Consider the following 11761-nt stretch of genomic DNA (forward strand, 5'->3'; position numbering starts at 1 on the left):
TCAGAGGGGTCTGCTTCTGGGGGAAGCAGTATGTTTACATTTCTGTTCAGTTAAGCATTTTTTTCTATTGTTCTTATATTCTGTGCTTCTTGTTCTCAGTTTCCACAAAGCCTGACCACTGCCTTATAATGTGACCCAGGACAAACACTTCATTTCCTCATCTGTAGAACAAGGAGGTTAGACTGTCTAGTTTCCTTCCTGCTCTAACACTCTGAAGATGTTCTCAGTTTCCTAGTGATTATGAAACTTTCCGCACTCCTCCCCATCAGCTTTCCTGCTCTTGTGCATGACCTTTTCAAATCAAGCTGGCTGCACATTCTGCTCATCTTCAAAAGATGTCTCAAACAGAAATGAGGAATGGAGGCCTTTTCTTCAAACATAATAGCAAAAATTCTTGACATCAGAGATAAATGGATTTAGCAAATGTTCACACACGCAGATGACATTTTCATTATGTAAAGGAGAAAGAGACCATTCAGTAAAACACAAGTATAGTAGTTTCAGGCAGAGGCTATTAAAATGAAAATCCATGTAAAACCAACAAAAGATATAAATCATAATCAAAGAACATACCAACAGGAGATAATAAATACAAGACAATACAATAGTGAGTTTGTACACTGTGTCTGCTTTTTGATCAAACATCACCAGACATATATATAGATACGTTGCCCCTTTTCAGGTAATCACTTTTGAAAGCTACCCTCTTACAACTATGCTTAAAATATTTTTTAAAATTCCTCAAGTTTACAAGAAATCAAGTTCACAAGCATACAAGTAATTCAATATTTAATAAAGTGGTAACTGTAGTCACTGTTTTTTACTCAAACAATACCACCCAGCTAAAATACATGCTTTATTTCCAATAATTTAATAAAAGAATTGGTCGACCAATTCAGGAGGTAGCATACAATCAGGAACCCATGGTACTGAGGAAGAAGTCCAAGCTGGACTGAAGGCATTGGTGAAAATCAAGGCTCCAGGAATTGACGGAATACCAATTAAGATGTTTCAACAAACAGATGTGGTGCTGGAGGTGCTCACTGTTCTATGCCATGAAATTTGGAAGCTACTTGGCCAACCAACTGGAAGAGATCTATATTTGTGCCCATTCCAAAAACAGGTGATCCAACAGAATGCGAAAATTATCGAACAGTATTATTATTACCAAACACAAGTAAAATTTTGCTGAAGATCATTCAAAAGCATTGGCAGCAGTACACAGACAGGGAACTGCCAGAAATTCAAGCCAGATTCAGAAAAGGATGTGTAACGGGGGATATCATTACTGATGTCAGATGCATCTTGTCCGAAGGCAGAGAATACCAGAAAGATGTTTACTTGTGTTTTATTGATTATGCAAAGGCATTCGACTGGGTGGATCATAACAAATTATGGGTAATATTACGAAGAATGGAAATTTCAGAACACTTAATTGTGCTCATGAGGAACCTGTACATAGACCAAGAGGCAGTCATTTGAACAGAATGAGGGGATACTGTGAGGTTTAAAATCAGGAAAGGTGTGCATTAGGGCTGTATCCTTTCACCATACTTATTCAATTTGTACATTGAGCAAATAATCTGAGAAGCCAGACTATACGAAGAAGAACATGGCATCATAATGGGAGGAAGACTCATTAATAACCTGCCATATGCAGATGACACAACCTTGTTTGCTGAAAGTAAAGAGGACTTGAAGCACTTACTGATGAAGAGCAAAACTACAGCCTTTAGTATGGATTGCACTTCAACATAAAAGAAAAATTCTCATAACTGTACCAATAAGCAGCATCACGATAAGCTGAGAAAATATTGAAGTTGTCAAGGATTTCATTTTCCTTGGGTCCACAATCAACCCATGAAAGCAGCAGTCAAGAAATCAAACAACGTATTGCTTTGGGCAAATCTGCTGCAAAAGACCTCTTTAAAGTGTTAAAAAGCAAAGATGTCACTTTGAGGACTAAGGTGTGCCTGACCCAAGCCAGGGTATTTTCAATTGCCCCATATGCATGGGAAAGCTGGACAATGGATAAGGAAGCAGAAGAGGAATTGATGTCTTTGAATTATGGTGTTGGCCAAGAATATTGAATATACTATGGGCTGCCAGAAGAATGAACAAATCTTTCTTGGGAGAAGTACAGCCAGAATGCTCCTTAGATGCAAGGATGGCGAAACTTCGTCTCACGTACTTTGGACATGTTATCAGGAGGGATCAGTCCCTGGAGAAGGACATCATGCTTGCTCATGTAGAGGGTCAGCGAAAAAGAGGAAGACCCTCAACGAGAATGATTGTGAGGATGGCGCAGGACTGGGCAGTGTTTTGTTCTGTTGAACATAGGGTCACTATGAGTTGGAACTGATTGGATGGCACCTAACAACAACAACAACAATAAAATTCCTAAAATATTAATAAATATAATTCATTCATGTAACTGTCAGTTATTGCTGCATAACAAAAAAAAACTCAAAATCTCAGTGGCAATATGTTGTTATGTCTCATTCATGAGTCTGCATGTCTGCTGGCTGTGCTTCAGGCTGCAAGTCTGCAGGTGGGCTAGGAAGGCCTACAGTATGTGCATTCATTCTGGCACCTAGATGCTGATGGGTCAGCAGCTACTCCACCTTGTAATTTTCTCATAGTGGAGGTAGAAGTTCCCTGAGAACAGGAACAAGTGGTGCCTCTGAAATAAACTGCTTGGTCTCAAATTCTTGTCAGAGGGTCTACTTCTGGGAGAAGCAGTATAGTTACATTACTGTTTGGGTAAGCTTCCCCCCTCCCCACCCCCACCCAAATCCCTCTCCTTACATTCTATGCTTTTTGTTTTCAGTTTTCTAGATCTAGGGCTAGGTTTGGAACTGATACACTGTCACCTCCTCACATTCCATTCCAAAGACAGTCACACGGCCACGCTCAACATCAGTAAGTTATGAAAGTGTTGCCAGGAGAGAGAGGGAACAATAGTCTAATTTACCAAGTCCTAAATTATGATGATTTGTCAATACAGAAGATATTGGGAAGAAAGTATTAATAACTCTAGAGGCATTTTCCAAAGAGGAGAGTCAAAAGTTATATGAGCAATAACATTGTCATTAAGTATATAACCACATAAGGGGGCCATCTTGGGTACACAAGTTTTAATTTGTTGGTTTAAAAAAGTAATTTTTATCTAATCAAACTTCATGCTTGCCTAACTGAATGTATCCAATTCTTATTTATGTTTATATGGGAAGGAAACATACCCACAGAAGCTCCTAAAAGTTATCTTAAGTCAATGTTTCCTTATTTCCTCCTCATTTAAAAAAAAAAAAAATTTAAGGGAAGTAAAATTACCAGAATCCCCATTCTAACGTTTCCGCGTCAGAGCTTGGCAGATCAGCTATTTAAAAAATAAAAAAATAACAGTTTCCATCAAGTCGATTCTGAATCATGGCAACCACGTGTGTGTCAGAGTAGAATTGTGTTCCACAGGGTTTTCGATGGCTGATTTTTCAGAAGTAGATCACCAGGCCTTTATTTCGAGGTGCTCTGGGTAGACTAGAACCACCAAGCTTTTGGCACATTAACTGTTGCACTACTGTTGTGTAGGATTTTAGGAATCTTATAAAATAAATAGATACTTAGGTTTGACATACATAAACTCATTTAGCTTATTGCAAGGCATGCAAGTAAGACCTCACAACAACATTCATTTAGAACCGGAGAATAAGAATTAACAATTAAAATTACAATGTTAGTTCCATGCTTAGAGTCCAAATCTTTAGACTTCGGGCATTTACCTTTAACGAGAGGTCTCCGGAGGAAGGCTTAACCATAGCTTGAACTCAGCGGAGGTCTCTCATAGCTAGGGTGAAGGTCAGTGGCAGCAAGCAGAATCTCAGTTACATCTCTGCTTTCTCTCAGTGAGTGAGCAGAAATTTAGGGTTTATGTGTGAATTTGTCACCGTGGTTCCACACGAGGAGGGTCAGCGTGACGTCAGAGAGTGGTATTGTTACGTCTTTTCCCCAAAGTTAGAGAGTAGTCAAATGACGTATCTTCTCTTCAAGGTTAGCGATTAGAGAGGTTGTTTAGATTTATGCTGTGTTTTCTTGCATCACAACATGGTGGCTCAAAGAGAATTTAAAAGTTGTTTATGCTCTTTACATACTTCACATGCTTCTATGTTTCTACGGCTAAGTTCAGAACATTTCTAAATAACTTTCTTATGACTTACAGGTTTCTAATGACTTATAGTTAATATTAGAGAGTCTCACGAAGGTAGACATTTTCTAAGTTCGTATTACGAATGCTTCTACATATGTAGTTTGAAAGTATAATAGTGACTTATACCTTATGGGATTTGAGATCATTATAGAAACATACAGAACAACCACCCAGTGATATATAAGGATGAAAAAGCACCACCAATTTGTCTGAGTCAGGTTTCTTGAACAGTCAGGAGCCCTGGGTTCAAGCCTGGTGCTCCCACTACCTTAGCTGCCCCTACGTTAGCCACCTGCCTGGCACTTTGCTTTACCTCTCCAGTCTTCCATTTCCTCATCCCAGTTCTCCCAGGTGCAGCCTAACCATATGACATCTACAAATCTATGACATGATGGAGGTTTTCTGGTGTCACTGTTTCCCTAATGAGAACTGCTTTGTAGTCACTGATTTCAGCTCTAGAAAGTGTCCCAGCTTATGTAAGCTGAAGGCTGAGATGAAAAACTCTCATTTATTGTTCTGGATTTTGTCTCCCACAAAGAGATTCTCTTAGGGTTCACTGGTACCATTAGTAACTAGGTGACAGAGGTGACTCTTAACTTCTCCAGATAAAAACCAAAAGGTTGCCTTTCCTTTTTGAGTGGCTCCGGTGCACCTACACACATCAGCAGTTTTTTGTTTGTTTGGCAGTGGGATAATTTCATAATAAAATGATCAATAACAAACGGTTCTGTGGAGCCACGATAATATCCTGAGAATCAGAAGGTGGATTTTGAACTAGAGGTTGAGCAGTGAGTGTCTGCTCTGCCTGGAAGGCAACAGTCAGAAGAGAAGAGGTTCAAGTACCCTAAAATCAGTTTCTAAAGGAAATGGTCTATACTTCCTGCACAGCATTTAACTAATCAATTCTTAACTCCCTATCACCTGTCAAGTTCTTCACACAGGTGATAATCTTATTTATTTATTTAGCAAATACCTATATCCACACAGAGGTGCCTAGGAAGAAAGGCCTGGCAATCTACTTCCAAAAAATTAGCCATTGAAGACCCTATGAAGCACAGTTCTACTCTGATATACATGGGGTCGCCCTGAGTAAACTTGAAGGCAACTGATTTGGTCTTTTGTTAAATCACCTCAGCCAAGGACATGCTATGAGTTTCCCTTACATTATTTCATTTTATTCTCTCAACAGCCTATGAAATAAATATGTTATCTTCCCTTTACAGGTAAGAAACCCCAGCTCTTTGCCGCTTTGTCTACCGCGGTAGCCCCAGACTTTAACTTCCAAAACATGAGAGTTCTTTTTCACCTCCTCGCCCTGGGGCAATAGGTGGACTTTTTGCCAACGCACAGGGTGAGCCTGGCGCCTAGCGGTGAGCGCAGCTCCGGGAAGAGGCCGGCTGCACGCAGGTGCCCTTTGGAGCGGGGCGGGCCCGCGGATCGCGCGGGTCTGGCCGGGCGCCTTCTGCTAGGGGCTTCGCTCTTCTGGCCTGGACATGGAGCGGCCGGCGCCCTCCGAAGTGTACATGAGCCAGACCATCCAGCCGGTGCACGCCAACCCCCGCGGCGAGCTGAGCGCTGGGCAGCTGCTCAAGTGGATCGACACCGCCGCCTGCCTGGCAGGTAGGGGGCGCGGCGGGGCCTGGAGGGCGGGATACAGGATGGAGAAGGGCTGGGATCCCGGGGGTCATGGATGTGGCGGGGGGGCTTGAATGGCGGGGTGTCCGGAATGGCAAGGGGACGGTCTGCGATGTGGGAGGCGGGCTGGGATGTGGGGGTGCAGGATGACGGGGGTCCGGGATGGTGGGAATCAGGAGCAGAAGCCTAAAGGAAGGAGGAGGAGGTTATTTACAGACAGAAGTTGTAAACCCTATGCTGCCAAGGACGGTGATGACTGAAGGTAATTCATACAGTATTGAGAATGACCTAGACCGTCAGCGGCTCTGAAACGTTTTGGTTCCAGGACCCCGTTACACCAACAAATAAGTGAGAATCCTGGTTATTTCTGTTATTTGCCGTATTTGAAAATTTAAAAGATTTTAATTCATTTTAAAAGAACAAGAAGAAACCAATTACATGTTAAAATAAATAACACAATTTTATAAAATACTTTACACAACAAAAGGAATATAGTCAGAGGAGTAGTATTGGTTTACATTTTTGCAAATCTATTTAGTGTCTAGTTTATTAGATCACTGAATTCTCGTATTTGCTTCTGCATTTAATTTATTGCTTGCCATACCCTTGTGTAGTCTCTGGAAAACTCCACTGTACTCTTTCGAGAGAGTGAAAAAGCAAATAACGCTTTAGTGTTATTATGAACCACCACCCATCTGTTAGTTTGACATACTGTGGTGATTTGCACATTGCTAGGATGCTGGAAGCTATGCCACTGGTATTTCAAATACTTGCAGGATCACCCATGGTGACAGGTTTCAGCAAAGCTTCCAGACTAAGACAGACTAGGAAGAAAGGCCTAGTGATCTTGTCCTGAAAATTAGCCAATGAAAACATTATGGATCATAACAGAATGTTGTCTGACATACTGCTGGAAGATGAGCCCTCTAGCTTGGAAGGAACTATACAATGGATTCAAACATATCAATCATCATGAAGATGTCTCAGGACCAGGCGACATTTTGTTCTGTTGTATGGAGCTGACTCTGTGGCAACTAACAACATTATTATGAAAATAGTTTTGACCTCAAGGACTCTCCCAGACTACTAAGAACCTCTCACTTAGACATACCTCGAGGGATAAGGGTTCTGCTTTTGAAAAAAACCAGGTTGTAATGTAAATGCATTACTAATTGAAAGGGTGAGTGGGACAGTATTTTTGAGAAGTGGGTCTTTTGTGCCCTTTGCTTATTTCTCCCATCTTCAGATCAGTAAGAAAAACCATTTCTGGTGCAATTCAGTCCCTCCATCCCTCACTTCTTTAAGAAAATTTTAATAACTTCAACACTCCATTTGCTTATGTCAGGCAACTGGACTTAATGTCTGTAAGGTACTCTTTGGCCAGTGTTGTACTGTGTATATTTGCTAGTGTTCAGCAGTTCTCTGAAAAACTTAAGCCCTTAAAGGGCATTTGCTATGGCTGTATCTCTAACTGCCAATGAGTAGACTGGTGAAAAAATAGGATTGATTCAGTTCAGTATCTGGAAATTATTGGGTATTTAATAGAACTCACCAGATGCTCCTTGGAAAAAAGATGTAGCAGTCTGCTTCCGTAAAGATTTACAGCCTTGGAAACCCTATGGGGCAGTTCTACTCTGTCCTATGGGGGCACTATGAGTCAAAACCGACTCATCGACAACGGGTTTGGTTTTTGGTTTAACACATTGAATTAAACTGAGCCTACCTTAAGCATTTCTAAGACGGATACTTCTATGTTTGCTTTCTTTCACTGCACTTTATAGCTGGGAAGCCCATCATCCTTCATCATCACTCACACAGAGCTCTGTTATGGTTACTTTTCTGGTAACTCAGTTCATGGTCTGTGCACGTTTGGAAGAACAGTAAATTACTTTCAACTAGTAAAACTAGAATAGCCAATTCTTTGCAGAATTAGATCTTAGAGAGGAGTGTGTTAAATACTTGCTGTCTGGAATATTTTCTCACTCTCTTTACCTGGGACTATCAGTATATATATATTGCAGTTAAAGTAATCCATTGTAGGAAGGAACATAAATTCAGAATAAGTCACTATTTATCTCTTTTCTTTTCATAGTATGGCATCAGAAGTGATGTCTCCAAAATAAGAGGGGAGTTAAAAGTTCTTAAAAAGCCAAACAATCTGGTATTTAATCAACTATTATCAAAAAATCAAATTCTGGCAGAAGCACATGTCAAAACCTTTGCCAAAAGGAATAAATTCTGGTCTTTTTATATAAAGTAAAACTAGCAATCCAAAAAGAAAATTCTGAACAAATTAAATGCAGATATGGAACATGGAAATAACTGAAGCTCCTTCCTAGTCTCTCTCCACCCTATCAAAACTCTTCTCCTCCAACATAATGTATAACATATTTGGTGTTAATTTGGTAATAATAAATAATAGACATTGATTAAATACCCACAAGCCTGGGTGGTCCAAAAGGATTGCAACTGGCTGCTAACATAAAGGGTGGCAGTTCAAGCCCACGCAGTGGCTCCACAGAAGAAAGGCCTGGTGAATGGCTTCCATAAAGATTACAGCCAAAAAAAACGCTATGGGGCAGTTCTACTCTGTAATACATGTGGTCACCATGAATTGAAATCAATCTGACAGCAGTAAGTTTGGTTTTATGTCTCTCTATCTCTCTTTATCTCTCCCTCTCATGTCCACAGAAGTTTCTCTATGATATGGGATATTATTTCAGGGTATCGCATACTGCTCAGTGCTTAGAGTGGTTACGTGATTTAAATATCTTCAGCTATTAGTTATGTGGAGTCCTGATGGCACACTGGTTAAGAGCTTGGCTGCTAACCAAAAAAAAAAAAGACTGGCAGTTCAAATCCACCAGCCGCTCCTTGGAAACCCTATGGGGCAAGTTCTACTTTGTCCTATAGGGTTGCTATGAGTCGGAATTGACTACAACAGGTTTGGTTTAGTTTGGTTTGGTTTATTGGTTATGTGGGATATTGATTATGTGGTTATGTGGAATAGTGGTTACAAATGAAGAGGAGTAACTGACAAAATATTTAAAATTGGCGCCAACATACTAAAACTGCTATTTAAATAGGTACGTTGGGTATTGGAATTGAATTTCAAATCAATTATGTAAAGTACAGCAATAACTATACAGTAGAAACATAACCTATAGAGCAAAGGACTCCTTTTTGACCCAGATCATCGTGATATATAGTCATCAAAAACCCAAACCCACTGCCGTGGAGTCATTTCCCACTCAGCGGATAGAGTAGAACTGCCCCATAGGGTTTCCAAGGCTGTAAATCTTTACAGAAGCAGACTGCCATATCTTTCTCCCACGGAGCGGCTGGTGACTTCGAACTGCCAGCCTTGCAGTTAGCAGCCGAGCCCTTTAACCACTGTGTGGTCACAGTGGTGCTATAATGAATGAGAGAACGAGTTAACACATCCATTTAAATTTTACTCCTTATCCCTTATGCTTAAATATTCAAACATAATTACTAACGAAGCATATTCTTACCTATTTTTGAAGCTGAAAAGCATGCTGGGATTTCCTGTGTTACAGCTTCAGTGGATGACATACAATTTGAGGAGACTGCTAGGTAAGTGGCATTGCTCCATCACTCCATTCTTCTGGGTCTAGTGGTTCATTTGTGACATGAATTTGTGGCACCTGAGCTTATTCACTTGGCATCAGTTATTTGATTTGTTAATAAAATAAATAAAATTTGACCCAATGTAAATCAATGAAAAATAATTATAAGGCTTATTTTTAGTAAACATTGTAGGTGTGAAATCACAGTCTTAATTTTGCTGAGAAGCAGCTCTCAACATTAGATGCTTTTTAGTATAAGGCATAGAAGGCTTTCTATAAACTAATTCTTAATGGTTCCTTCCTCTGTAAGAAGAATAATTAATGATAATAAGTATCTCCATGATGGTGAATTTCATCACTGAGTAAACACTAATTCATCTGAGCAGAGATGGTAAATTATTAAAAACATTTTATATGTGGGAGTGTGTATGTGCTTTAACATCTCTTACTATAGAAAATTTCAAGATACACAAACGTTTTAAACATACACAAAAGTAAAGGAAATAATAGTACAATGTATCTGAAAGTACCCATTACCTAGCTACAACACTCATCCACTGAAGGACATCTTGTTTCAGCAATACCCCTTCCCACTCCTCCACACCTCTGGATTCTTCCTAGGCAAATTTCAGGCCTCATCTGTAAATATTTTTTATATATTTCTAAAATATAAAGGCTCTTTAAAAAAACATAATAACATAACCACAATACCATTATCAGAAATTATCATTCTCAGTAATATAATAAATATGTTTTGTTTTGATTTTTTAAACTGGCTTCTTGAATCAGGGTTCAAATATACTGCATTTTGTCGATATGTCTCTTAAACCTCTTTTACTGTATAATTTGCCCTTCCTTCTTTTTGCTTGCAATTTATTTATTAAAGAAACCAGCTCATTTGTCCTATAGAAGTTGCCACATTTTGTATTTGTTCACTGTATTATTGTAATCTTGTTTGACATGTTTTCCTGTCCTTTGTGTTTCCTTAAACCGATAGTTACATCTACAGGATTGATCTGGTGAAGGTTTGATATTTTGACAAAAGTAGTCTATAATATAATATCTGATGCTCATTTCTTGGAACTATTATTTCATTAAGTATTTGTAAAATTATAGTATGTTAATTGTTTCCTCTCCTTTTAACTCATTATCTGGAATACTTTTATAGAGATAAACTTTCTCTCATGGATGACTTTGTTACACTGAAATAATTTTTGTCCAAGAAAGATATGCTTAATTCTTTCCTTTTATTATCATTGTAAACCATGGATTTTCACTTATTTGATTTGTTGCAGTTCACTGATGTTGTTATTGTTACCGATGGTCAAACTACGCATCTTGGCCAGTGGAGCCTCAATTTGTTTCTTAAATACTTTGACACACCCATAAGTTTAAAAAATGTTTAATAACTCCTTTGCTTTCTGGTATGCTAAGATATTTCAGGCTCATCTTTACATTTCCTTGTACAAACCTAGAGTCAGTTATTTCTTTAAGGAGTCCTGATTCTTTTCATTGAAAATGGTAAGTAGAGATCACAATCTGGGCAGGAGAGGTGCTCATTGCAATAGGGTTGGTTATTATTTCTAGGTGTTTTCAGTGAACAGAATTAGGGATTATATATTTTTAAGAGTTTATACTAATACCTGTAGTAATTTAGGATTATAGGGTTTTACTTAATTTCTTTGATTTTATGTTTGTATCTCTTTGATTCTTATTGTATGCTGACTCACTTTATTCTTAAAGATATTAATATAACTTAACCAGTTAATGGTTATGTAACCTTTATCTTACATGTGAAATGGGGATATCACACCAACCTCATTATGAGTGACATGTTGTGAGATTATGGTACAAAGCATTTAGCCAGTGCCTGACTTACAGATATCATTAAATGAAGGGTAGTCATTGTTAGTATAGTTAGACTGAAAAAAAGTACTACTTTTAATTAGTAGCAAGGATTTTTATTTTATTTTATTTTTTATAGTACTTTAGGTGAAAGTTTACAGAACAAATAGTTTCTCATTAAACAGTCAGTACATATATTGTTTTATGACATTGATTAACAACCCCACGACATGTCAATCCTCTCCCTTCTTGACCTTTTTTTTTTTTTGGTGAAAATGTACATAGCACAAGATACACCATTTCAAAAATTTCTACATTCACAGTTCAGTGACATCGATTATGTTCTTCCAGTTGTGCTGCTATTCTCACTATAGATGAAGGTTTACAGAACAAAATAGTTTCTCATTAAACAGTACACATGTTGCCCTATGACAATGGTTAACAACCCCACTACATGTCAACACTGTCCTTACTCAACCTTGGGTTC

At 38.7% G+C, this 11761-nt stretch overlaps 1 protein-coding gene across 1 annotated transcript in view; it reads left to right on the forward strand.

Moving 5' to 3' along the window:
• Window positions 1-5697: 5697 nt before the first annotated feature.
• ACOT12 (acyl-CoA thioesterase 12) overlaps window positions 5698-11761 on the forward strand; it is a 64016-nt gene continuing 57952 nt past the window's right edge. The window contains exons 1-2 of the mRNA XM_012554980.1: window positions 5698-5824; window positions 9367-9436. Coding sequence (XP_012410434.1) covers window positions 5698-5824; window positions 9367-9436 — 197 coding nt within the window. The remainder of the gene's footprint in view (window positions 5825-9366; window positions 9437-11761) is intronic.

Source organism: Trichechus manatus, unplaced genomic scaffold, assembly GCF_000243295.1.
Source record: "Trichechus manatus latirostris isolate Lorelei unplaced genomic scaffold, TriManLat1.0 scaffold00029, whole genome shotgun sequence".
Taxonomy (NCBI): Eukaryota; Metazoa; Chordata; class Mammalia; order Sirenia; family Trichechidae; genus Trichechus; species Trichechus manatus.